This window comes from Nasonia vitripennis (genome assembly GCF_009193385.2).
Source record: "Nasonia vitripennis strain AsymCx chromosome 3 unlocalized genomic scaffold, Nvit_psr_1.1 chr3_random0001, whole genome shotgun sequence".
In the NCBI taxonomy this organism is placed as follows: Eukaryota; Metazoa; Arthropoda; class Insecta; order Hymenoptera; family Pteromalidae; genus Nasonia; species Nasonia vitripennis.
Window position 1 is genome coordinate 241,703 of NW_022279620.1, and position 27,752 is coordinate 269,454.

General features: G+C 36.0%; 2 protein-coding genes across 15 annotated transcripts in view; one reads left to right on the forward strand and one right to left on the reverse strand.

The window, feature by feature from the left end:
• LOC100680356 (steroid receptor seven-up, isoforms B/C) overlaps positions 1 to 27,752 on the forward strand; it is a 210,580-nt gene that overhangs the window by 137,815 nt on the left and 45,013 nt on the right. For all 14 annotated transcript variants that reach the window (XM_031925571.2, XM_031925563.2, XM_031925564.2 and 11 more), the window contains one exon: positions 12,049 to 12,600. In XM_031925571.2, coding sequence (XP_031781431.1) covers positions 12,049 to 12,600 — 552 coding nt within the window. The remainder of the gene's footprint in view (positions 1 to 12,048; positions 12,601 to 27,752) is intronic.
• On the reverse strand, positions 252 to 1,498 carry LOC116416614. The gene is made up of 3 exons (XM_031925576.1): positions 761 to 1,498; positions 560 to 676; positions 252 to 473 (listed from the first exon to the last, which is right to left on the reverse strand). The coding sequence occupies exons 1-3, from the start codon at positions 908 to 910 to the stop codon at positions 312 to 314; spliced, it is 429 nt and encodes a 142-aa protein (XP_031781436.1). The 5' UTR covers positions 911 to 1,498; the 3' UTR covers positions 252 to 311.

The window sequence follows — 27,752 nt, forward strand, 5'->3', positions numbered from 1 at the left end:
AACTACAATAGGGGGTTGGCGAGCGAAGCGAGCAGGGGGGCGGAGCCCCACTAGTATATATATATATATATATATATATATATATATATATATATACAGGGTGACCCAATTTAAACGGGCACCGCTCATAACTCGTCAGGGACAGCCACAATCGAAAAAATGGTAGAGACCAAAGTTGTAGGATATCGAAGGGGCAACCCGATGGTGACCTTGGATTTGACCTTGAACGCGTTTTTCAAGGTCATTTGAAGGTCAACTTTGGATTTAGGTAAAAATATAGTTATAATGATATTTGCAATAAAGTAAATTACTTACGCATCATGCTTAAGGCTGGTACAACCTATTCTACCATTCTGATCAATATTCGCTAAAGATGCTCGAACTTTCTTTTCATGAATCTCTTTCGTTTCATTGAAAGTGCTTGAACTTTTATGTGATTCAGGTACAATATTTTCATGATTCTCTGATGAATCCTGTCAAAACAAATTAAATAGCTTAAAGTAAAAATTGTATCAATCAGTCAAACCAAAAATAATATAATTTGAAATACTATTATTACATTACTAGGAATTTTTTTAACATGTTTTGAAGATTTTTGAAGCAGCGTTTCCAAAATAGAACTACTACGTTGTTTAGATTGTTCTTGTTTTAACTTCTTTTTAAGTTTTGAGCTATCCTAAAAGAGTATTAGTAATATTGAAAATTAGTATTTTGATATTTATAAATGTATATATCTGATTTTGATTAAAAAAACAATTACTGTTTCCTTAGAATCATTATTTTTTCTAGCAGCTTTCTTTTTATTAGTAACAAACTCGTCACTGAGTGATTTTTTTATGACTTCATGCTGATTGTTTTTAGTGGTACTCTGAACGTTCTTGCTAATAAGTGATTCCATCTTTTGCCTCATAGTTGTCCAATCTGAATAAACAAATTGCTGTAATTACTCGTTATATATACACACACACACGCACGCACACACAATCCTTTGTTCTAACAAGCTCTTCTAGTCGTCGCTTAGCTTTCATTTTTGTACTACTCAACCAGCAATTATATCCTACAGCTAATATGTCACTCTCGTTGCAAAATTCTACTAGAATATAGTCATTGTTCTTAACTAATAATCGCGGATCACACTCCATTATTAATAATAATACTGGAACTTTCTTGTAACAGCTAACTCTTTCATCTGCCATGCATTGTCGGCCTTCATGCTCATATCTATCGCGCCAGAGGTCAAGTTCAAGATCAACAAGTCCGTTTAGTTCCAAAGAGTCTGTCAGGAGGCGTTATATATTCGCGCGCGCCAAATATGAAACTGTTATTCAAATATTGTCGATTTATTAAATTATTGCTTTCGCACAGCACTATGCATACTTTGTATGAAATATCGTGAGAAATACAAGTCATTTTGGGCTTCCAATTTTGTATTTAATACATAATATTCTGCATTTTATATTTGAATATAGAATTATAGCAGAGATGATCTGTAACTGAAATGTATGATCATCATCACATGTATGTCAATCTATGACATTATACTATGATTAATATGGACATATGTAAACTACGTATCATTTACGCAGGCATGTAGTCAATGTATATTCAGTATATATGTCACTGTTAATTTTCTATATTATATTTTGACTAATATTATTCAAAAAGCATAAATGAATAATCATACGGAATGTATTTTATACGATCAGCTGTAGATACAAATATAAAGAATATATAATTCTGAACTTGTATAATAATCTTGTAGTGTATCTCGTGTTTGTGTTAACTTGCATTCATAGTGTACAGGTTAGGATAGAATAAACAAACTATTCATCATTTAGTGCTTTACATGAGTTGTAAAAAAATAATTTTTTTTTTAATTTAAGACTTTGCGTGTATAAAAAATTGCCAATAAAAGAGGCAATTACTTTAATTACCTTAGGGATCCAAATATCCCTGCTCCACATTCAACTTTACAAAGTCGTGAACAACAGAGAGTAAGTATATATATATATATATATATATCTTCCTATATTATATAGTCATTTTGGCAAGACTCCCCCCCACCCCCCTCCACCCCCCCCCCCCCACCTTGGCCCCCCACCAAAACACGTAAAATTCTTTCATTTTTCTGTTATTTTCGAAAATCTCAAAAACCCCAACACCCCCCCCCCCCACGGCCCCCCCCATCGCCCCCCCACCACCCCCCCACCAAATAACATGACTGCTCTCTGCGTTATCGGGCTTGAGACCGTCATACTTTCACAACGCTATTGCGTAGTAAAATAAGGCCGCATTAACAGTCCAATTAAATACAAATTTATAACATATTATGATTAAATAGATTTAAATTGGATAATATTAAATAGAATTAAGGTTTAGGTTAAGGTAAGAAGTATCAGTTCCAAGAGAACCAGATATTGAAGATCTCTAATTTTATTTAAGTTATAAGATTAAAGTTAATTATTAATAACGTGTAAATAAGTTAGGGAATAATTGAGTTCAAAGAACTCAAAGAACCATCAGAAAGTATAATCATTATAGATGATTCACTGATTGAATAAACAACAAAATGGACAAGATAAGCGAGATCAAAGACCTCGATGAATTTTCAGGTAATATGAGTAGTCAGACAGAACTAGAGAGACAGAATAAAGAGACAGTTTTCCAAATAATTTAATTTTCAGGATCACCTCACGTCTCCCAATGGCGCGCAACTCGAAAAGTCTATCATTTTATAGATGCCTTTTGCGGCACAAAGATTTAAACATTAAGAACATTAAAAAAAATTAAAATTAATTTAAAAAAAATATATATATATATAAATTCAAATGATGAATTTCAAGCGTCAGAAAACTTCAAAAACTAGCTAAAACTATTTTAAATGCCATTAATAGTAGAAGTTCAATGTTAAACAATACTTTTACTTCCAGTAACAGGTTTTCTTATACAATAAGATCGATCATTTTCAACCATCCAGAACATAATTATCAGTTCATGAAAATAAAATTTTGAAGATAAAATCACACAGAAACTACAATAGGGGGTTGGCGAGCGAAGCGAGCAGGGGGGCGGAGCCCCACTAGTATATATATATATATATATATATATATATATATATATATATATATATATACAGGGTGACCCAATTTAAACGGGCACCGCTCATAACTCGTCAGGGACAGCCACAATAGAAAAAATGGTAGAGACCAAAGTTGTAGGATATCGAAGGGGCAACCCGATGGTGACCTTGGATTTGACCTTGAACGCGTTTTTCAAGGTCATTTGAAGGTCAACTTTGGATTTTTAAATAGGAACCCCATTCTTTTATTGCGGGAATGGAAAGAGCGGTAAATTTTACGTTCAGAATGGTATGTTCGGTTGCGGCACTGAAGGTCATTGCAAGGTCATGCAGCCAGAATGAAACCCCGCCTACGTAATTCCTCTAGCAACGCCAAATTAAAAAAATAATATTTTTGGCGGAAGGCCGAGTGTGAGACTCTTTCGACAATTTTCGGAGGCTATTTTTATTTTTGCAAATCGAAAGTTCGGGCGGCAGGTACGGCGCGGGGCCGGGGCGCCTGCTTGAAAATCATTCGTGAGTTAAGCGTCGTAGGGGAAGGTTCGACGGAGTCGCGGTGGCAAGACTGAGCGCGGGACTTATTTTAAAAGGCTTATTTCGGGAGCCATTTTTATTTTTCGCACATCAGGAGTTCGGGTAGGTAGGTGGCGACCACCTAGAGGAGTCATTCGCAAGTTAACCGTCGGAAGGGATCATTCGGGGAATAGCGAGACTTATGTTTGGACGCTAGCGAGGGCTCATTTGCGTCTTGGCCGCTAGACAGAGACCATCTAAGAAGGGATTTCATCTCGGATACAAAGTAAAAGTAAAGTTTGAAAAAAAATAATTTGACCTTGAAATGACCTTGTAGGACTGGCTCAAATTCGAGGTCACAATTCTCCCCCCCCCCCCCCCTATACAACAACTTTGGTCTCTACCACATTTTTTTAATTTGGCGTTGCTAGAGGAATTACGTAGGCGGGGTTTCATTCTGGCTGCAGGACATTGAGATGACCTTCAGTGCCGCAACCGAACATACCATTCTGAACGTAAAATTTACCGCTCTTTCCATTCCCGCAATAAAAGAATGGGGTTCCTATTTAAAAATCCAAAGTTGACCTTCAAATGACCTTGAAAAACGCGTTCAAGGTCAAATCCAAGGTCACCATCGGGTTGTCCCCTCGATATCCTACAACTTTAATCTCTACCAATTTTTTTAATTTGGCGTTGCTAAAGGAATTACGTAGGCGGGGTTTCAATCTGGCTGCATGACCTTGCGATGACCTACAGTGCCGCAACCGAACATACCATTCTGATCGTAAAATTTACCGCTCTTTCCATTCCCGCAATAAAAGAATGGGGTTCCTATTTAAAAATCCAAAGTTGACCTTCAAATGACCTTGAAAAACGCGTTCAAGGTCAAATCCATGTTCACCATCGGGTTGCCCCTTCGATATCCTACAACTTTGGTCTCTACCATTTTTTCTATTGTGGCTGTCCCTGACGAGTTATGAGCGGTGCCCGTTTAAATTGGGTCACCCTGTATATAAATTGTAATTTTTTACCATGCCATCGTTCTGTTTTATTCATTCATATGAGAATGTTATCCTGAGGTCCTCATAATAAAGGGTGGACTCTCGACTGTATTTATGTAATGTATATTTTTCACCAAAAAATTAATTTAGCGCTAAATGCAAATATATTTGATTACCTTATTAGTAACCGCAATAATAACGGCTTTGTTTACAAAAATTGTTTTGCATCAATAAATTAAATTTTTCTCGAGAAATGAAGTAAAAGCTTTTGCCCGGCCTTTACGAAACCCTCTACTAAATACGATTTCCAACAGGAAAACTCATTCCGAGCAACGGTGTCACTGAAAACTTGTTCCAAACTTTGGTCGGTAGATCGATAAAACAGGACGATGGCATTATGCTCTTAACAATTTATCGTTCTATATACAGGGTGTTTCATTTTAATCCGACCACGACAAAAAACCATGGAAAAACTAATTTTAACGAAAAATGACCTTAACAAAAGTTGAAGGGGGTAAAGGGGGCCATCGAATGACACAAACACCTATGACCTTGAACTCGATTTTCAAGGTCATTTGAGGGTAATTGTGATTTTTTAAAGTAGGAACCTCTATTTTAGACCTTGGAATGGGATAGAGCGGAAAAAATTACGTCGCAAAGGATATTTTAAGTTTGCTTTGGGGACCTTGAGAAGGTCAATTCAAGGTCAAATAACAAAAAATCTGCTAAACAGCTGTTTGTCTGGTTTTATTTTACTGATGTCGAAAGATGACCTTGACAAAAGTTGAAGGGAGCAAAAGGGGCCATCTAATGACACCAACACCTTTGACCTTGAACTCGATTTTCAAGATCATTTGATGGTCATTGTATTTTTTTAACGGGAACCCCTATTTTTGACCTCGGAATACGAAGCAGCGGAAAAAATTACGTCGGAAATGCCATTTCAAGTTTGCCTTAGTGACCTTGAGAAGGTCAATTCAAGGTCAAATAAGAAGTATCAGCCTAAGATTGTTTTCCTTTCAATTTTTTCGTAGAATTATCACTTTGTTATTGTAATAAACATTAAGAGAATAATTGACTTAAAATGTGATTATGCTTTGCTGACTTCAAAGCCATTTTGTAAGGTCAAAAGTGCAAAAATGCAATATCAAATGTTATGTGAAGTCCATATTTATATCCTAACTTTAGCGTTACCCAGGAACAATGACGTGGACGTAATAGGATTGTGTTCCCTTTGGGGTGCTTGATTAGAGTGAGTCCCCTTGCCTCTCACTTTTCGGGGTACTTGATTAGAGTGAGTCCCCTTGCCTCTCACTTTTCGGGGTGCTTGATTAGAGTGAGTCCCCTTGCCTCTCACTTTTGCTCAAAATTCAACGCAGGTGCTCAAAGACACCACCATTTTGTTGGATACACAATTCAATTCGGTGCTGAAAATGTTCTACTGTTCTGAGTAATACAGCTCTTGGGATGTTTTCACAAGCGGTTTGAATTCTGTGGATCATATCTTCCCTTGTTGTAGTTTCACGTTCATAAACAACATCTTTCAAATACCCCCACAAATAAAAATCGGGTGATGTCATATCTGGAGATCTCGGTGGCCATCGAACACCCAAATCTCCACGTCCAGTGCGTCCAATCCACCTGTCACGGTAATTTTGATTAAGATATTATCTAACTATTCGAGCATAGTGCGCAGGAGCTCCATCTAATTGAATCCACATTCTTGCTCTTGTGTATAAATCTACTTCTTCAAGAAGTACTGGAAGACGTTCTCTCAGGAACTGTAAAAAATTATGGCCATTTACATTTTCATCGAAAAAGTATGGGCCTACAAGGTATCCGTTAACAATTCCACACCAAACATCAAGACTCCAACGATTTTGGTTATCTATCTGCCTGTACCAATGCGGATTAACATTCGACCAATAATGACAGTTGTGTCGGTTAAGCTCTCCATTGCTTTTGAATTTTGCTTCATCAGAAAACATTACGTATTGAAAAAAGTGACGATCATTAGCAATCATTTGTCGTGCCCATTGGCAAAACTGTAGCCTTAACCTCATATCAGCAGGTGTGAGATCCTGAGTCAAAGTAATATGATATGATATGGATTTAGGCAGAATGTACAGCCGCATACGCCATTATACTGATGAAGGTTCTGGAGTGCGCATCTTTCAACAGAATCCACTGGGGCCAAAATTGTATGAACTTTCACTGTGACTGGTTCATCAGAATAAGGTGGTAAACATTGAAAACCATTCTCATGCAAATCTTTTAATTCGTCAACAAATGGTTTCATAAATAAATTCAAGCCCGGTTTTTCCGGTGCAGCCCACAATCCAGCAAGAAGAATATTTTGGTTTCTTCTGCTGTACTTGAGTTCATTCACAGCGACTTGAATTGGGCACATGGATACCTTAGAAGACTTAAACGTCTGTACTCCATCAGCATTCGATTGCAAAGATATATCATAATTAGAAATGATATTATTTTCTTTTAAAAATTTATATACTGCTCCACTAGTTACATCGCTCAGTGTTTCATTTGCGTGATTTCTGTTTAATTCATTAAAAAGTGGACTTGAAAATAAGTTATTTAATTGGGATTTCAACGGAATATGTAGAAAAAGTGTCCGTTACGTTTCAATGAATTGAGAAGAAATACTTTGTCACAAGACCTATATCTTGTGTGTGAAGCATTTCCAAATGTTAATAACTCTAAACAATCCGGACAGTAAAAAAACTCTTCAATTCAGATAATTTAGGATACCTTTTTAAAAATCTATACTTAGAGTAATTTAATTTTTCTGGAAGATGACAATTAATCAACTCTAAAAGATCTTCTAATGCTACATCTGAAAGGCTATGACGAACAACGTAGCTCATGATAAGTAAATCACTTTCCTCCTTTGTAAGTGAAACTTCTTCAAAAATAGGCTGCCTTACTTCCTATAATAAAAATATGATTATTATAAAAATTCAATGTTGAAATTATAATTTATTTATAAATAAATAAAACCACCTCATTTATTTGTACTTGTACAGCTTCATTATCATTATCATCATTCAAAATTACGTTTACTTCAGCAGTGATGTCAGCATAATTGTTTTCTTCAACTTGGTCTTCTTCATTATCATCCTCTACATCATTGTCAATTACATCAGGATACATCTCATTTATTTCAGGTCCATTCAATATCTATTCATAAAATTAATATAGTTATAACTATATATATATATATATATATGTAGGTAATATTTATATTTCAACTTTTCCAACTTACTTTACCCACACACTGTATCGAAAATAATACTATTTAATAATATTTAAAAAATTATACTGAGTAGTATATAAAAAAAAAACGTTCAAATAAAATAAAGTAAAATTTTACGCATTTCACAAGTCTTTAAAGTTGCAATATACGCACCCATAATTGAAAAAATATATGTTCGATGCAGGTGCAAAATAAGATGATTCTCGAGTCGTGTGATAACTTCACACTTGTGTGAGAATTAACTTTTTAGTACGATCGAAAACTACTTTTAAATTAATTATTGTATATGCCAACTTATAAGCTTTAAAAAAACTTTGAACGTTAATTATATTTACAGCAAATTATACTTAATCGAGTTTTAATATAATATAGTAAATTTATAATTTTACAAACCTCATTTAAGTTTTCATTGAGTTCGCCATTTTCAACACTGATATTATCAACATTATCAGAATCATCATTACTACCAGCATTTGATTGGACTGTATCATTTTCATCTATATCTCCGATATTCATTTCAATATTTTCAATAATCGGATTGACTTCTCTATTTACGTTATTTCTTTCTTCTTCATCATCGACCTTATAGTTCATGAAATGAAAAATAAATAAATGTAAGGTGTATATATTTCATTTAATGAGATTTATTAAATTGTATTATGCAAAAAAATCAATATACATATACGGACACTTTTTCTACATATTCCGTTGAAATCCCAATTAATTAACTTATTTTCAAGTCCACTTTTTAATGAATTAAACAGAAATCACGCAAATGAAACACTGAGCGATGTAACTAGGGGAGCAGTATATAAATTTTTAAAAGAAAATAATATCATTTCTAATTATGATATATCTTTGCAATCGAATGCTGATGGAGTACAGACGTTTAAGTCTTCTAAGGTATCCATGTGCCCAATTCAAGTCGCTGTGAATGAACTCAAGTACAGCAGAAGAAACCAAAATATTCTTCTTGCTGGATTGTGGGCTGCAGCGGAAAAACCGGGCTTGAATTTATTTATGAAACCATTTGTTGACGAATTAAAAGATTTGCATGAGAATGGTTTTCAATGTTTACCACCTAATTCTGATGAACCAGTCACAGTGAAAGTTCATACAATTTTGGCCCCAGTGGATTCTGTTGAAAGATGCGCACTACAGAACCTTCATCAGTATAATGGCGTATGCGGCTGTTCATTCTGCCTAAATCCAGGTGAGCATATTCCTGTTGGTAGTTATGCCCGCGTATACAGTGGAGGAGAAGGTGTAAAAAGAACGGAAGATCAACATTTCAGAGATGCAATACAGGCTCAACAAGAAGAGAATACTATTAATGGAGTAAAAGGAGTTTCTGCAAATCTCAAGAAATGAAAAGCATCTGAATACAAGAACTTTTTGCTATACTACTCACTACCTACATTAAAAGATATCCTTCCATCTAATTTTTACAAACATTGGTCTTTATTTGTTTATGCTGTAAATGTATTCAATAGTGATAACATTGAAGAACGTGCTTTTTTGAAAGCTACGTCTGCAATAAAACTTTTTGTTACGAAAGCAGAAATGTTGTATGGAAAACAGATTATGAAATATAATCTTCACCTAATGTTGCACATACCAGATGCAGTTAAAGATTTTGGAGCACTTTGAGCATGGTCTACATTCCCTTTTGAATCTTATAATTTCGTTTTAAGGAATATGCTGCATAGTTCGCAAGCAGTTTTACAGCAAATTTGTAAGTCATACTTGCGCTTTCAATCGATTAAATATATGGATATTTGATAGACCTAATTGTAGTATTCAGGGAAAAACATTGTATCTCAATATGATGGAAAAGTATAAGAGTAGAACTGGACAACGAGCATTTGATGAAAATCGCTTAGTTTTATTTGGAGAAGGAACAATGGTCACTCTTTCATTAATTGAAAAAATATCGATTAAAGCACTGATTCATGAAAGTATAAAAGAATGCGTAACAAAATATGAGAGATTTATTTATAATAATGTTTTATATCACGCAAGCTCATATAAAAGAATATGGAAAAGGAATAATAGTATAGTTGCATTTACATCTAGAAATTACATGAAAATCACAGCAACTGTAAATGTAATTACAGTCACTGGAATGCAAAAATATATCATTATTGGAAATGCTTTTGAAATTTTAAATGAAGCATTATGTTCGTACAATAATTTTTCATCATCTGACTATTGTGCTGCCGTTAGAGAAAGTAATATTATTACATGTTTCCCACGAGACATTTGTAGTAAATGTATTCTTTTACCAAGTAATACATCCCATTATATCATGAAACTTGTTAATAAAGTGGAAACTGATTAAATCAAAATATATATCAAAAGTATTTGTTAAACTATTATAACTTATTAATAATGTGCATCGATTTAGGATAATAATACTTCAAAATTATTATAATATTAATATTAATTTACATGTATGTATCTTTTGCGCATAATTAATTTTATTAGTATTTGATATTCTGATTTTCATGTTTAATATTTATTATATGTATTAGTTTGAAAACTCATCGCCAACTCTTTTTTTTACCTTTGTCATTGCTGAAAATCAACTTTGGCATTATTTATTATAATTATGAGAATCATCAATTATTAGTATCTTCCAAAAAATGTCTGATAAATCTCAAATTTATAAAGTTTATAAGATTTTTTGTACTCTCAATATCTGAAAATAAACTCTATATTTTTTTAGTGTCTATATATGAGAGTTAACTACAATCTTTTCAGAGTTGTTCCCAAGATTTAAGAGTGTATCATTCTCGATGTTTGGAAGTCTACTCCCAATTTTCGACAATAACTCCCAATGCTTCAGAGTTAAAACCCAACCAATTCAATAATTGAGAGTATACGCTAAACTTTGAGAGCTCATTCTCAATTATTGAGAATATATGCTCAACTTTGGAAGTGCACTCTCGATTGTTCAGAGTATATGCTCAACATTGGAAGTGCACTGTCAATTGTTCAGAGTATATGCTCAACTTTGAGAGTTTATTCTCAATTGTTGAGAATATATGCTCAATTTCGAGAGTATATTGTCAATTATTGAGAGTATACTCTCAAAATTGAGATTAAACTCTTAAAATTGAAAGTTAACTCTTAAATTTGAAGGTATACTGTCAAATTTGAAAGTAAACGCTCAAAATTTGGAAGTATTTTTCGACTGATACGCTTTAGTTGCGTTATCAGGTAAGGCTCGACAGATTTTATAAGTCCTATGAAATACCGAAATATTTCTAAGTGTTAGACCAATACGCGTTAAGTGCGTTATCGTATCTGATTTTGAAAATTTTATTTATTTTTTGTTAGTCTTTTACCTCCTCAAGGCATAAGTTGATCAAGAGCAGGAACTAGGCGCTTTGGGTTGCGCTGGCGCTTAAGTTGCGCTTCGGCTAGTGAGCTCAGATAGCCCGCGCAGGTCCTTATAAAGGCAACGGAGAGAGCGAGTATCGAGCCGCCGGAAAAACTCTTACATTCTTACATTCACACAAACATTCACAACTATTTACAAAAATCATTCACACAAGTATATTATAATGTGCGTGCCGCGCCGCCACTGCGTCGCTACTTTTTCTCTAGCGCCTTATCGCGCCGCTGCGCTCGCCGCTCGGTATATACAGATATACGCGCTCTCCCCTGCTCCATCGCTGTTTCTGCTGCTGCCGCTGCTGATGTTCTGCTGCTGTGAGCTCAGCTGTGGCCCGGAGCGTTAATGCAAAACACTCGCGTATAATCTAAAATTTTATTTTAATAATCTTAGTTTTAAGTTTATAATTTTTTATACGTACTGTGGAGCTCGTACGGGGTGTTAAAGGTACAGCATGTAGAACATATGTATACAGTATGGGCAAAAATTAAAATTTTCATCTTTGATTTAACAGAGAACCACCCATATATATATATATATATATATATATATATATATTAAAATTTGTAGCAATCTATAGAGACGAGAGAGAGATTAATAATTTAAGAGATTTTAAGTAAAGATTATTAAAATCTCTCTCTCTATATTTAATGTTTGTTACTTAAGATACATTTAGTAAATAATACATTCTTAAATTTTATCTTTGTTACAAACGGAAATTTTTTTAAAAACTCGAGATTAATCATTAAACCTTTTTAACTATTTGTTACTTTGTTTTTAGCTGTTCAAAGAGGCCGAGTTCCACCCTCACAGCAAAGTCACCCTGGAGCTACAGGACAATTTACTTTGACAAATGGAGATTCCGTGTCCTGTTCTAGTATAAATGGACATTCATACTTATCTTCTTACATAAGCTTATTATTGAGAGCTGAGCCATATCCTAATTCTCGGTACAGTCAATGTATGCAACCTAATAACATTTTAGGTATCGATAATATCTGCGAACTTGCTGCTAGATTATTATTTTCTGCTGTAGAATGGGCAAAAAACATACCTTTTTTTCCTGACCTCCAAGTAACTGATCAAGTTGCTCTATTAAGACTTGTTTGGAGCGAATTGTTTGTATTGAATGCAAGTCAATGCTCTATGCCATTACATGTAGCACCACTTTTGGCAGCTGCTGGACTCCATGCATCACCGATGGCTGCTGACCGGGTCGTAGCTTTTATGGATCACATACGAATATTTCAAGAACAAGTTGAAAAATTAAAGGCATTACACGTCGATTCAGCAGAATACAGCTGTCTTAAAGCTATTGTTTTATTTACAACAGGTAAGCTATAAACATGTAGATAATATCTGAAAATAGTTGAGTGTACCTTCTCAAGAAATAGAATATTGCGTAACGGATTCTGCTATAACTGTAGTAAACCTAGAATGCCAAAACACCTAAACACCAACACAAATCTTAAATTAATGTTTAAATATTTTCCTTAAAATAATTTTTCCTTCTGTATTGTGCAATGTTCATAAACGCATAGATTTATCTTGTTTTATAAAATCACACTGCTTGCAGAATTTAAGAATATATTATTCATAGTAAACATACTTTGCAGTTAATCAAATTTTACCTCCTATGAATGAAGCTTTATTTTTTAAGAGCTTTTTACGTAAAAAGAAAAAGAGGTACAGTGAGGATTAGGGAGAAACACGAAGGAGCAATGTGATTTGTAGTATTTAACTGTTGTGTATATCATTGCGATGGCTTGAACTATAGAAAACCACTAATTATTGGTAAATTATTAAACATTATTTGGTATGTGTTTAGAATAATAGGAAATTTGAAAAAAAATTAAATAGTGTATTATTACGAGAGATCTCATCCATAATCTAATGTCGAATTTTTTTTATAAAAATTTAAATAATTATCTTTAAAGTGTTACAGTACTCCTATTCTCCGATGTATTTATTACTCCATTTAAACCTAATCTGTCATGTTTTTTGATCTACAAATAATTTTGATTTGCAAATATACATGAGATCTTGCAGTAAAGTGCATAAAAATAATTTAATTTTTGTATTTACGTGTTCCACCCTTGTGTTCGTTTCGGGGTGTTCATGAGAACATCCCCAGTCCTATCCTTACTTAGCAGTCCTATCCTTACTTAGTTATCCGTAAACTTACTTAACATGTAATTATTAAATAAATGAATATTTTTTATAAAACATTTAATATGAATAAAATATCTCCCGCGATTCATTAAAAATTCTCTTGTGTACTTCTATATAAAAAAATCAGAAAATTGAGAAATATAACTTTTTTGTACAATTGTGTATAAACATGTATAATTGTGTACGATCACGTACATTCGCGTTCATTCGCGTACGTTCTCGTACGTTCTCGTATGTTCACGTATACGTTCGCGTACGTTTACGTACGTTCGCGTACGTTTACGTACGTTCGCGTACGCTTACGTACGCTTATGAACAAGCGAGTATCTTTTAGAAACGTAAAATTGTACGTATAAAAATTGTTTTATCTCTAGAATGTATGAAGCTGTACATATTCGTATAAATGAGTATATTCCAGCAATTTTTCGTACGGTCACGTACGTTGGCGTACGTTGGCGTACGTTCGCGCATAATTTCCTACGGTTGCGTACGATTTCGTATAATGCTGTATTAAATGTCTGAATTCCACCCAAAACGTACGCAAATGTACGTCAACGTACACAAGTCTACAGTAATGTACCGAAATGTATCATAATCGTACGGTGATTTGCGTTATAATACTGTTAAAAATTTCCACACGGGTTATTAACAATAATAACGGCGAATTCATGGTTTTTTAAAAATATCTCAAAAACTACTGCAAATATTAAAATACATAAATTACATCTGACGTATTTTCGCGTAGAAGCAGTTTTTCAAAAATGTAACTCCTAGCATCATGTCCCTAAAATTTTTTAATTGGATATTGTTGTAATCGAGCAACTTATTACAAATAATTTAGTTTTTCAGCTGTCAAATACTTTTTTTGTTCATTATTGAAAATTGTAATGGTCAAAATGAGGTTTTTCAACAATAACTCAAAAACGACTGCTCTTATTACGAATAAAGGTATTAAAACTTGTTGAAGACAAAGTGCATAAAGTATTATCTAATGCATTTTAGTGCAGGTATAGTAAATTTTGCAAAAATCGAACCTAAACTTTTAACTATGCTATGCTGTGTAATTCAAATTGAATTTTTCTTTAAACATTTCATTATAAGTTTATTTGAAACTTATCAAAAAGTTATGAAATCAGTTAAAAAAAACACCTTTTACAAGGTAAAATGTTGGCAAGTATAAGTTTTGTACCCATCCTCACCATTCTGTATCTTAGTATATTATAATTATGATTTCTCCTTTAACAAGTTATGCAATCCTTAAAGAAATTGTCTAATGTTTATAACTTACAAAAGTTTTTCTGTATTTTCATCAATATACGCTAATAAATGTAGTGAAATCAGTTTTAAAAATGTCAAGTGTTAAAAATCAGCACACTGACAAAAATCATTACTTCATTCCAAGGAGAATCAATCTCACTATAACTTCAAGGTGAAAATCTGCTTTGTGTTTCATGATTCTCTTATCTAATCTGAATGTTCTAAAACTAATCCAAATCATCTTGTGCAAAAAAAAAATAAGCAAAATCATAAATTTAAAAAAATCAAGTAATTTCCTCCTAAGTATATAGAAGAATCATCTAAACACAAAGCGAATTTTCATCTTATATGAAAAATAAGATGGTTGTACTTTTCAAAATTATTCTTTTAATGCTTACTTGCCGTCCCGTTGTCTTAAAGTCTACGTGTGTATAGAGTAAATCATATGCATACTTACTAAAAACAACTTTGTGTACTATAATAGTATATTAGAATACGTGTGACCTAAGTAGCCGATTATTGCACGGCGTGCAATAACGCCCGAGCGCAGCGAGGGTGATAAAACGCCGTGCATTAACGGGCTGCTTAGTTCACGAGTATCGTATACAATTTTATAGCACAGCTGCTTAAATCTGCCAAGTCACGCGTATCCGTGATCTAAGCAGTCCATTATTGTACCGTGAGGTTAGCTATATACACAGTGCAATAATGGACTACTTAGGTCACGAATAGGCGTGACTTGACGGATTTAAGCAGCTAAAATTAAAAATACATAACAAAATCACGTCAATCTTCTCGCCAGTGACAAATAACTATATGCAAAGATAATTTTTTTGATAATATAAAAATTTCACGTTGCTTACTAGATAATATTCAGACATCATATTTTTCTTTTTGTTTACTAAAATTTTAGCGTCTTCATTTTCATAATAATCAGTGATTGAATAATTAATTAAACTTGACGGCAAAAATTTAGAAAAATTAAAATTCGAAAAAATTAGTTAAAATGAGTTTAGAGTATTTTTGTTTCGAATTTCGAATTCAAAATTTAATTCTTATACTATCAATTTTAATTATTATACTATTAATTAATTTTAATTATTGTACTATTTTGTTCAGAAAATTGTTTTTAACTTTAGCCCACCCGATTATCTTTTTTTCCAAGTCAGCCAGTTCAACTTTGGAAAAAGTAGATTATATATACTACGCCGCAAATGTCTATAGAGCATCGTTTTGGTTTAATACTATGCTGCGAATAACATTTTCAGAGTCCACTTTGCATTCTCATAGTTGGAAATACTTTAATACGCTCATGTTACGCTAATGTTTCTAGTATTTTGCTTACTGTTACGATATCGCGGCCGCTTAGAATATACAAGTTGTTTTGATTTTTAACAATTCTTAATACGGAAATTCTCTGTACAGTATTTAGTATTAGTGCAAAAATAGTATCGCAAGTTAAGTGTAGATGCTGTGGAAGTGCTTCAGGTTCTGCATGGTAATGAACTCCGGCGGGTTATTGGTAAATAAGGAATTTGATATTTCCGTTTTAAATCAGAGATAAGTGAGTCGTCGAAGTAACACAGAAGGTCGTTGGCTCACTCGGTAAAGTAAAGGACTCTGGATCCGAAGGACCAAGTTCAAATCCCGACTGAAAAAAGTTTTTTTTTCTAAATTTTCTATTCTTTATTGTAGCGTAAAAATATAATAGAATGTACGTGCTTTAATGCGTGATATTTACATGTTAAAGAGGGTCATAAAAGTCACATACTTCAACACACTACTATATACGTGGTATGGCAAATGTTAGAGCAGATGATAAGCACGTGCTTCAGTCTATGATTCAGTGTACGATGTAGTATGTGACTTGTGATTAAGCATGTACACTCGACGGACAAAACATCTGCAACGAACTATTCGAAAATTTGCTAGTGTAATATGGCCTTTACGTAAGTTAGGTTAGTCTGCTGGCAGTTGATTGGCCTTTATATAAACTGACAGTCATTTATTCTTATGAAATTTCATCGAGTCTTATTTTATCAATTTTAATTAACTAAGATATAGCTTAAAATTCGATTGAAAAATGTAATCGATCTCTATCGACTATTTTTAGCAGGGTTTTACGTTTTTTATATTGTTACTTGTTTGTCATCTAAGTATATTATTAATTGTTTGTTATTCTGATTATTGTCTGTTTGCGAATTATTTATGTTATTGATATTTTCCAATGAGTCTTACATTATTTATAATTCAGAATTTTTGTTCAATACATAAAAACTTCAAGTTTTGCAATTTGCAATGTATTCCATAATAGCAAGAAAAATTTGAAAAGATTTGTGTTTTAAAATATTTTTAAAACATTTTTAAAATATTTTTCAACTGTGACATAAATGTTTTCATGTTGTCAAATATATGACCCAAACATTGATCAAATATTTTTAAAAAGCATTATTATAAATATTATAAACAAAATATTAAAAAACATTTTAAAAATATTTTTAACATATTTTTGATTGATTAAAGCATATTTTTTAATAATATTTTATAATGTTGCTTGACTATAAAAAAATGTACATAAATTGTTATAAAACATGCATGAGAAATATTATGAAATATCTTATGAATATTTTTTAAAAACATTTTGATTTGGTTAACAAAAAAACATAGGAATAACATATTTTTGAATGATGTTTTCTTATCACACTTTAAAGGAATTGAAGAATATTTGAAATTGCCCTAGTGGAAATAATTGTGTGTCAAAGTGTTCAAATTCGGAAATTTGGCACACTTTGGCACACTTTGGCACACTTTGGCACACTTTGGTACACTTTGACACACATGGGTTTTTCGGAAACAAACATCTCTTTTTTGACAAAGTATGGCACAGTATAGCACAGTTTGGCACGACATGGCACACTTTATTACACTTTGGCACACTTTGGCACACTTTGACACACTTTCGGACACAATCCATTTCCACTAGGGTGATATTAAATTACAAGCTTGTGATACGTTTGATTTAAAAGATTTTTAAATATTTAATAATGTTGCGTGAATGTTTAATAAAAATATGTATACAAATCGTTATAAAATATATCTAAAAACATTTTAAAACATTTTATAAATATTTTCTAAAAATATTTTCGTTTGTAGAGGACACATTTTATAGACTTGTAGCGTGTTTGAATAAGTAATAATTTACTAAATTTCGATACAATTTCTTTTGAAGATTTTAAAATATTTTACAATTAATATACAGATACTTTTTTTGTAAAAGAATAATCAAACATGTTTCAAGAAGCATAAAACGCATTAGAGTTGGAATAAAGAAGGGTCACGTAAAAAGGTGCAATAAATACGCAAAAGCAATGTAACATGATACAAAAAGCTGTTTTACAGACACCGAGTTTTATATTTCAGATATTCATAATACTAAAAATGGTATTTTAAATTTCTACATCTAATGAACTAATTTACAGGGATTAATACGCAAAAAGTTAATTTTCTGTAACATTACTATGAAATGAGTTCAACCCTTCAAATCAGTATAAAATGTGGATCCGATCTGAGCTTTTAACAATGGAATATTGAGTTACATCAGAACAAAAAGAATGGTTAAGGGTTGTATCTCTTTGGACAGATAGTGCACCCTGATTCCTGACGCCCTTTGTAACTTACGTTACAGTGGCGCCGCAACTCAAAACAATATTTTTTTACTAGGTATCATCTTTGTAAATATTGTAAAAATGTCCTAAAACTTGTAAATGATACAATAATTACATTTATTTGACATTATAAATGTCTATTTGCAGAGTTATAAATTACAAGAAAGTAATCTATTTATGCCTACGTATATCTGTTTGTGTGTGCTCACGTGCGTGTGCTGTGCGTGTGTGTGTTAAGGAAAAAGGACATAAAATCGCTTTGCCTAATCACCCATGGCCATCATAAATTAAGAAATCTAACATCAAAAATATCGATTTGTATCTTTACGCCATTATTTATCGTTACTTCACAATATTAAATAATGTAGGTGTCAAAAATAATAGATAATAAAATAATAGACAATTATAGTACACTAAATATTAAGGGAGTTTCATCGGTTTGAAAAAACAGCTTTGAAAAGGTAAAATGTTGGCAACTATAAGTTTTGGCTCCGTCCACATGAGTGTATCATGTTTTCTTATCTATATATGTATTCTTTATATTATTATGCTTATTTTACGTCTGATAAGTAGAAATAATTTATTAGAAAAATTATAAGTTCTGTTATAAGTTCAAAAGAAATCGTCGCTCGATTGATCGCATACTCACCCTAGCGAGAAAAATCATGTGATTGATCACACGATTAACCACGTGATAGATCACTTGAATAGTCACGTGATTTATCACGTGACTATTAGGCGTGATTTCTCACATGATAAATCACGTTAGAAATCACTTATAAAATTGAAGTATTTGTTTTAATTAAAATAAATTATTTTGTTTTCACTCAACAATTACGAAAAATATATTTGTTGATGCTAATCCAAACAAATTGACCGCAAAAAAGTGAAAAACTCTGCCCTAACCGAGACTTAAACCCTAGTTTTCAACTTCACAATCCATTATCTTACTCCCTTAGCCATTTCTACTTGTACTAATAATGATGACTTGCAGATCATATATGAATCTTAGTAATATATCATTTACGTATATCGACTATCTGCTATTATTTGATAAAATAAGGAAAATAATTTTACATAATTTTATTACATAATAAAAGAAATTAATTTATCAAGTAAACATACATTTGTATTGTGTTCTAATCCTTATAAATCAGAATGATTTTTCTATACTATATTATATAGTGTTAATATCAAATTTAGATTACAAATATCAATCTTAACTTCGAAAATATTTTAGATCTTTTCAATTTTTTATCTTAAAGTACACGTGTCAACTGTACAAAGTTAGAAATGTAACATATTTTCAGGTAAAAGTACCCCAGTGGAAGTAATCGCGTGTGCCATAATATGCCAAAATGTGCCAAAGTGTTCTAAAATGTGGCAAAGTGTACCAAAATGTGCCAATGCGTGCCAAAGTATTCAAATTTGGATAAGTGAAACAGTATAGCACACTATGGCACACTTTGGCACACTTTGGCACACTTTTACACACTTTGGCACACTTTGGCACACTTTTACACACTTTGGCACAGTGTAATAAACGTGCTGTACAAAAGCAAATAATATGTATTTCTATTTTAGCAGAGTATGGCACAGAGTAGCACAGTATGGCACAGTGTGGCACAGTATAGCACAGTATGGCATAGTGTAGCACCGTGTGTCACAGTATAGCACACTATGGCAGAGAATATTGCAGATCAGCATATTTGATGGCATGGCATGTTACTTATGAAGTAACGAATTAACACGTTCAAAATGTAATTAATTTGGACTTTTTAAGGACGTGCGATAAACTGTGCTAAAATGTGACAAAGTATGCCAAAGTGTGCAAAAGTATTTATTTTTTCCAATTTTGAATGCTTTGGCACACTTTGGCAAACTTCGGCAGACTTTGGCAAACTTTAGCAAACTTTGGCACAAAATCCATTTCCACTAGGATAGCATAGAATTTTAAGGCTTACAGCACAAATAGCTCAGGTAAGAGAATGGATTGTGAAGTTAAAGACCAGGGTTTTATCCTCAGCTAGGACAGGTTTTTAACTTTTTGCGGTCAATTTATTTAAATTAGCAACAAATCTATTTTTCATAATTGTTTAGTAAAAATAAAATAATTTAATTTATTTTAATTAAAACAAATACTTTAATTTTATGAGTGATTTCTGACCTGATTTTTAACGTGAGAAATCACGCCAAATAGTAACGTGATAGATCATTTAATTTATTACGTGATAATTCAAATGATGAATGCCTGTTAAATGCCTTTTACGCACGCTTTATATTGAAAAATTTATAAACATCAGTGCGCGCAGATAATAAGTACAACAATTATTAAATCATCAAGTTTTTCTCATACAAGTTTAGTTTTTATTTTTATATTTAACTTTATTATTATTCTAATTTCTCCTTCGAGTTATGAAATAATAAAAAGATTATCAAGCGTTCACAGGGACCGTAGAAGAGTATTCTAACGTAAGGAAACAGGCGGGTGCGATCAACAGAAATAAGAAGCGGGAGTATCAAAAGAATCTTATTAGGAGAATAGAAACAAACAGTAAGGAAAATAACCCCCGCGAAATGTACAGAGGGATTAACGCCATCAGAAAGTGTTTTAGGAGTAGAGCACAATTGATGAAGGACGAAAACGGGGACCTCGTAAGAAATGACAACGAATTACTGTCTCTGTGGAAAAACTATTTCGATAAATTATTAAACGTGCACGAAAATAGCGAAGAATTAGGGGACGAAATACACACTGCTGAACTGCACGTGGAGGAACCGAGCTACCAAAAAGTAGAGGCCGCGATTAAAAAACTAAAAAACAATAAACCAGCGGGAAAATACTCTATACCAGCTGAGTTACTCAAATATGGGGGCGTCGAGCTTACTTGTAAACTCTATAAACTAGTATGTGCCATCTCGAAAAATGAAACAATACCCGAAAATTGGAAGGAATCTATCATTATACCGATTTTTAAAAAGGGGGATAAGACAGACTGCAATAACTATAGGGGTATCTCACTTTTAGCAACGTGCTACAAAGTTCTGTCAAAAGTAATACAAGCTAGACTCACTCCATTCGCAGAAGATATAGAAGGATAACTATTTATAGATTTAAAAAAAGCGTATGATTCTATTAAGCGAAGCAAAATGTATCAAATTCTAGTACTTCTCGGTGTACCAAAAAAACTCGTGAGATTGATTCAAATATGTCTGAACGGAAGCACGGGAAAGGTCCGAGTAGGCGGTAATGTATCAGAACCCTTCACGATACGCGATGGTTTAAAACAAGGGGATGGGCTCTCTACGGTGCTGTTCAACTTAACGTTAGAGTACGTCGTTAGAAAAATGCAGGTTAGCCAGCTAGGTGCAACGCTTAATGGAACAACGCAGATACTAGGCTACGCAGATGATTTGGATATACTGGGGGATTGTAGGGAAACGGTAGCAAGAAACGTGGAAATTCTCATGAAAGCGGCAGAGTATACAGGATTAGAAGTGAGTGAATCAAAAACAAAGTACATGATTGTGGATAAACTAGGCATCTGCAGAGGGGAGGGAGATCTCAGAGTTGGGAATTTTACTTTTGAAAAGGTTAGCGAATTCAGGTATCTGGGTACGACCATAAATGATAGAAACGAGATTAATGTCGAAATAAACAAGAGACTCCATTCGGTTAATGCTTGCTTCTACGCCGTGAGTAATTTACTTAAGTCAAGGCTGTTGTCTAAAAACGTTAAAATAAGAATATACAGGACAATAATACTGCCGGTGGTTCTGTACGGGTGCGAAACGTGGGCTCCCACTAAGCAGGCGGACAACCGTTTTAGGGTATTTGAAAATAAAGTCTTGCAAAAAATATACGGGCCGAAGAAAGATGAGGAAACCGGGGAATGTAGGAGACTACACAATGATGAGTTACACAATCTGTACTCGTCACAAAATATTAACAGAATAATAAAATCACGCAGATTGGGATAAGCAGGGCACGTAGCGAGAATGGGAGACGACCGTACGGCAGTGCGTGTCATGAAGGGCAGGCCGATGGTAACGCGACCTCTAGGTAAACCTAGACGCAGATGGGAGGACAACGTAAAAGCGGATCTAGTAGAAATAGGACGGGTGGGTGTCGATCGGAGGGGTGCATCTTGGGTGGGGTTGACACAAAATAGGGAAGCGTGGAAGGCTTGCGTAGATGAGGCCATGAATTTTCGAGTTCCAAATGCCACTTAAAAAAAAAGTAAAATAAATCTAATGCAGTATTTTGGCTTTGAAAATTATTCTTCGCTATAGACTTTTATGCGGTAGGTCGAACTACTATAAATATTATATATATATATATATATATATATATATATATATATAGAGAGAGAGAGAGAGAGAGAGAGAGAGAGCGCCTATCCACTAGGCTATATTGGTACGCCCTTTATACTGATTTTAAATCGGTGTTCAGGACGTAACACCGGCCTCAGTGTTATCCATTTTACCGGCCGTATCATCATACCACAAGACGCTGCTCAAGAGTTTTTTGCCGCTGGTCCGTAATTTAATAACGTCTCAATGTACGATATGTATGCGTAGGCGTAATTTGGTGGTGATACTGGTTTTTGATTGAAAAATACATCCAGCTGATTGAACAGCGAATGCATAAAATTATTCTCAGGACCGACGACTGGTAATGACGCGTCGTTCTCTAATCGTTTCGTCGGTGATATATTCACACGTAGACTCAGCATTGTATGCGCTAAATCTAGATATTCACAGTTGCCAGGTATCGCAAATTCTATTGGTGCTTGGTCGGTGAGTGACGAGATTGGCTTATACTGCACCCAATGAGAACTCTCAATTACCGTCTGTGTTGGCGGTCATTCAAAGAGAAAAACCATGTTTTTATATAGCTGGTATAGTAAGTAGGTATACTGTTCAAAAAGAGAGCCTTTTAGTTGACAAAGATATCTTTAGCTACTGCTGACAATGCTGCTTTAGTTATAGATTTCTTTCTCTTCTTCTTTTTCTGCGTAGTTGCCACGCAGCACCAGCTCCACGAACAGAGTCTGACTGCGCTTTTCGTGTCATTTGTGCCTTCTTATATTTAGTTTTCTTTTTCTTACCACCCTCCACCTTTTTCCCCTCCTATTCATCTGGTGCCATGATTTTATTCATTATTTGATCAGCTTTGCGTTTGAGATTATCCCCACTTTCGTACACGCGCTTACTTAACACCTCTCTAAAAAGCCTGTTTTTGTTCACCACATCATCTATGATCTTTGTACTAGCACGAGCAGCCTCTTTACCGACAGACTTAGCGCCACACCTTACAAGAGGTAAAGCACCGCAAAATCAACCTTTTAAATGACTGCTAATGCCCGCGCCAGTCGGATAACGCCTACGACCAATTGTAACGTAATTATCCCCACCACCGTAACCACAGCCGATTTAGTTGGCAAGAAAAATACTGTAGTCAGGCATTTTTAATTTGTGCACTTAAAATGAAGTATCACCGTTAACGCACCGTAGTCAAATGGGATGTCCATGCTCGCCTCTTATATCTATCTCGATTGACTAAAAAGACGAGAACAGCAAGAGCAGACACATTGATGGGGTAAAGTTCTGAATTTGCGTTCTACCGTAAATATAATCATGTAACTGAAGAGCCACAGCACGTAGCAGTCGTGAACAAATACCACCTGTCACGTAAGGCTGACAAATATTGCTATAAACGATGATTGAGGTAGTTGTCATTACTACTACCAGCCTCACACTCGTCTGTGATAGTCGTTTTTGACGGTGGTGGTGGTGCTGCTGCTGCTGTTATTGGTAAACATTGACGTTTTTGCTGCTGCTTCTGCTGCTGCTGCTGTCTCACACTCTCGATACACTCTTGAAGCACTAAAATCATTTACCTAGCATGCTCCATGCTGATGAAACAGGTTTCACTATTACCGGCACAAGGTTTTAAGCTTTAATTAAAAGTCTCTTACGAGTCTCTATCGTCTGTCCCGGAGCTATGATTTTGCGCAGTAATGGTGCGTGTTTACGTAACTTGCTCTTATAACGTCTGCTCAGTAGTACGTTTCCACGCAGAATATTCAGTACACATTCGATCAGGCTTATCACAAGTTTGGGACAGGCTTGACGCAGCAGAGCTGTGCGTTGCGTCGTGTCAAGATGACAGCACAGCACTTTCAATATATCCAGATACTTTCGTCTAATGGGATAGTAATGACGCTGCTGCTGACCTGATGTTGGCTGTAGTGGTGCTACTGTTGCTGCTGCTGTCGATAACGCTCGATCCATCACACACGAATGATTGGCACATTGTCGGTGACGGAGTTGCTTTTAATCTGTTTGCGCGGCACATAAACATACTGATGCCGATTGAACGGAAATATGCACGAACTGAGAAGGAAGCTGCAAGGGTGCGACTTCTCGAGGAGGCTGAGAAGGAAGAGGATTCTGAGGAGGGTGAAGAAGCTGCTGAAGAAGACGAGGCCGTCGACGCAGAGGAGTAGGAAGATGAAGAGCCGGATGAGGATGAGATGGATGACTCGGGTGTCGAAAGCGTCGCAGCGATCCCGAGCGAATGGATCAATATGATAACAGCAGCAGCAGTAGCAGTAGCATCAGCAGCGACAACGAAGCAGACAAGCCATATAAGGGATCCGGAACGAGAAGCCCGCTTGCATCGGCTTCTCGGCTTCCGCAAACACCTGTGGCACGTGCACCTACATCTGCTCCGGCTTAAGCGTCGACGAGACGTCAGCAGAATGGAGGGCAAAATTAGGCGTGCGCGGGAGCGACGAATGCGGTACATGGCAGGATTAACCCGTACTCGGCGACGCAACCTACCTGTACCGCCAGTAGAACTTCCACTCAAAAATAGAGATTTTTGCTTCGGTTGCGGACGGCTTTTTAATGCAGCGTGAACGGTGGTGGTGTGGACTCTGGTTATGCCCAGATTGTAATACGGACTCACTACACTGCCAAAGAAATGAGTTAGTGTAGTGTACAACTGTAAAAACAGTAGTTTAGTGTATAAGTTTTAGGGTATAAGTTTTAGTGTATAAGTCTAATTTAATTAAAAGACTTAAAAGTGTAGGTGTAGTCAGCAGACCAACCAACATTTTGAAAAGGTAATAATCACATATATAATATAACGGTGTACTGGATGCAGTTGCTCAGTTTCCAGCTCCGCTATAATCAAGGTCCGTAGACCTCGTTACTCTCGAGAAAGAGAGTAGTCGGGATAGCACCTAGTGCTGAATAGGTTCCGGCCAGGCCAGTTATGCTGCGATCTCGTACATATGCGAGACGCAAGCCCGCGGAGGCGGCTGGGTCGGTGATGGAGCGAGGTACAAGTATACGCGTAGGAACATGCAAAATAACGACTGTCGAGATTGTTGAGGAACTGTCACAGCGTTTATTGACAAACTATATACAGGGCTTGCATGCGAGCAAGCGAGGTCGCAGGTACGAGGGAGGATAAGGAGAGCCCTGGCGAGTGTAGTGTGAGAGAGAGAGAGAGAGAGAGAGAGAGAGAGAGAGAGAGAGAGAGAGAGAGCTGGCACTTACAATTAGCCGGTATCGCCCTGATGTTCGCTGTCAGCAGTCGGAACCCCATCGGTGCAGTTCCGGATGCGGTAGCGAGACGCAATGTCGTATACGCACGCACACTCACACACTTCAACTTTTACTCTCCTAACAGCTATCTCCCGAAAGTACTGAGCGTCTCGCGAGGAGTCAGTTCAAAGGTCGGATCGTATCTGGCGGCACGCGTCTCAGTCGCGTGTCGCCGAATTTTCTCTCTCTCTCCCTCTCTCTCCGCCTCTCTCGCGTCGTCCAGCGGCTCTCCCCGCCTTGCCAGCGCTGGTACCTGTAACAGTGTGAATTTAGTACAAGTCTTTCTTCTCGCGGCATGCTGAGCTTATGACGTGCTAATATCGCCCGTCATACACCCCCCCTCCAGACGCTGGGTAACCGCCAGGTGTACCAGCTCTCACTCTATAAAACTCGCCAGCATGCAATAAAGAGGTTAGTAAGGAAGGGTAAATAAATCAACATTGTGAGACGGAAAAATTTTTGAAGAGGCTTATTTATTGAAGGAAACTGTATTTAGAGAGAATGAGAAAAAAAAATAAATAAGGGAGTAGGAGAAAAAAATAGAAGAAAAGAGAGAAAAAAAAAATTTTGAAGAGCCTTAGGCCCTTATTCTAGGGTGTTTCTTCCCGCCGCTTGACGAGCGAGGCGCAGCAAATTCCCGTGGTTCCGGGCGTTCGGGCATTCTCTGCCCCTCTCCACACCTAGCATGCCGCAGATGTAGCACTGCGGTGCTTTCTCTCCCTTCAACAGCGCTAGGTTGAGCCTAGCGAGTCGCAGTTCTTCCAGGAGCTTGGGGGGAGGGTGACCGAGATGTCGCCGGTCCTCGTAGGCTTGGTTGAGCTCCTCAACCAAGCGGGTCCCCTCCTCGATGCGCTGCTGAAGCGCTTCCTTGGCCTTCTCGGCTGCGCGGCGCTTTCTCCTCCCCTCGACGTATTCTTGGCGGCGGCGTCTGACGTCGCGCTCGTCCGCCACTAGTTTCGGGTAGTTACCCGCGAGCGCACGGCCGTCCTCCCCGAACTTCTCCAGGAAGTCGTCGAGGGCCAAGAAGGCCTCCTCCTCGGCTTTGAGGGCTTCCCTCTTCAGCGCCCTGGCTTGCTCCAACTGGTTCTTGGTGGCCTCCCAGGCCTCCTCGGGTGTTCTCGTGGGCACTGGTGCATTAGAGCCGTGGTCTGTCGAGGGGGTCTTTGCCGTAGTGGAGGGCGTAGCGCCCGCCGACGTGGTGCTGTCAGGAGTCGGTGGTAGAGGCAGATCCTCTATCTGAACCCAGCGGGTTCGGCCCCCCTCTACGACTCTGATTCAGCTGGGGTCTGACGCCATCATCTGCAAGGTCAATAAGAGGGAGTTCTAGGAAGTTTATGAGGGTCTTTTGGACCGAATACGATGAGGGGACAGGACAGGAGGAGTCTCTCGCTTGTTCACGGAACCTTTTGGGCGACCTCGCTTTTTCAGGGGTACTACTAACGGGGTTACCTCCTCATTCTCGATACTAGGAGGTGGTTCGCTAGTTTTTTTTCCGCGCGTGACTCTAGTTATCGCACGGTTAACAACGATGCGCGTCTTCCGCGGTCTACCTCGCTTACGTGGCGCTTCCACGTTTACAGACGTATTAGTCGAAGCCGGGGCAGCATCTTGTGGATTCGCAGTCGTCGTTGCGGTGTCTGTTGGTTCTTCGTCGCTCGATGGGTCTTCGTCGTCCTCATATTTCTTCAAATCGACTACATGTATCTTTTCGAACTTGTCACCTTTGTCGTTTTCGAGGGTGTACACATCTTGTCCAATTTTGGCCGTAATT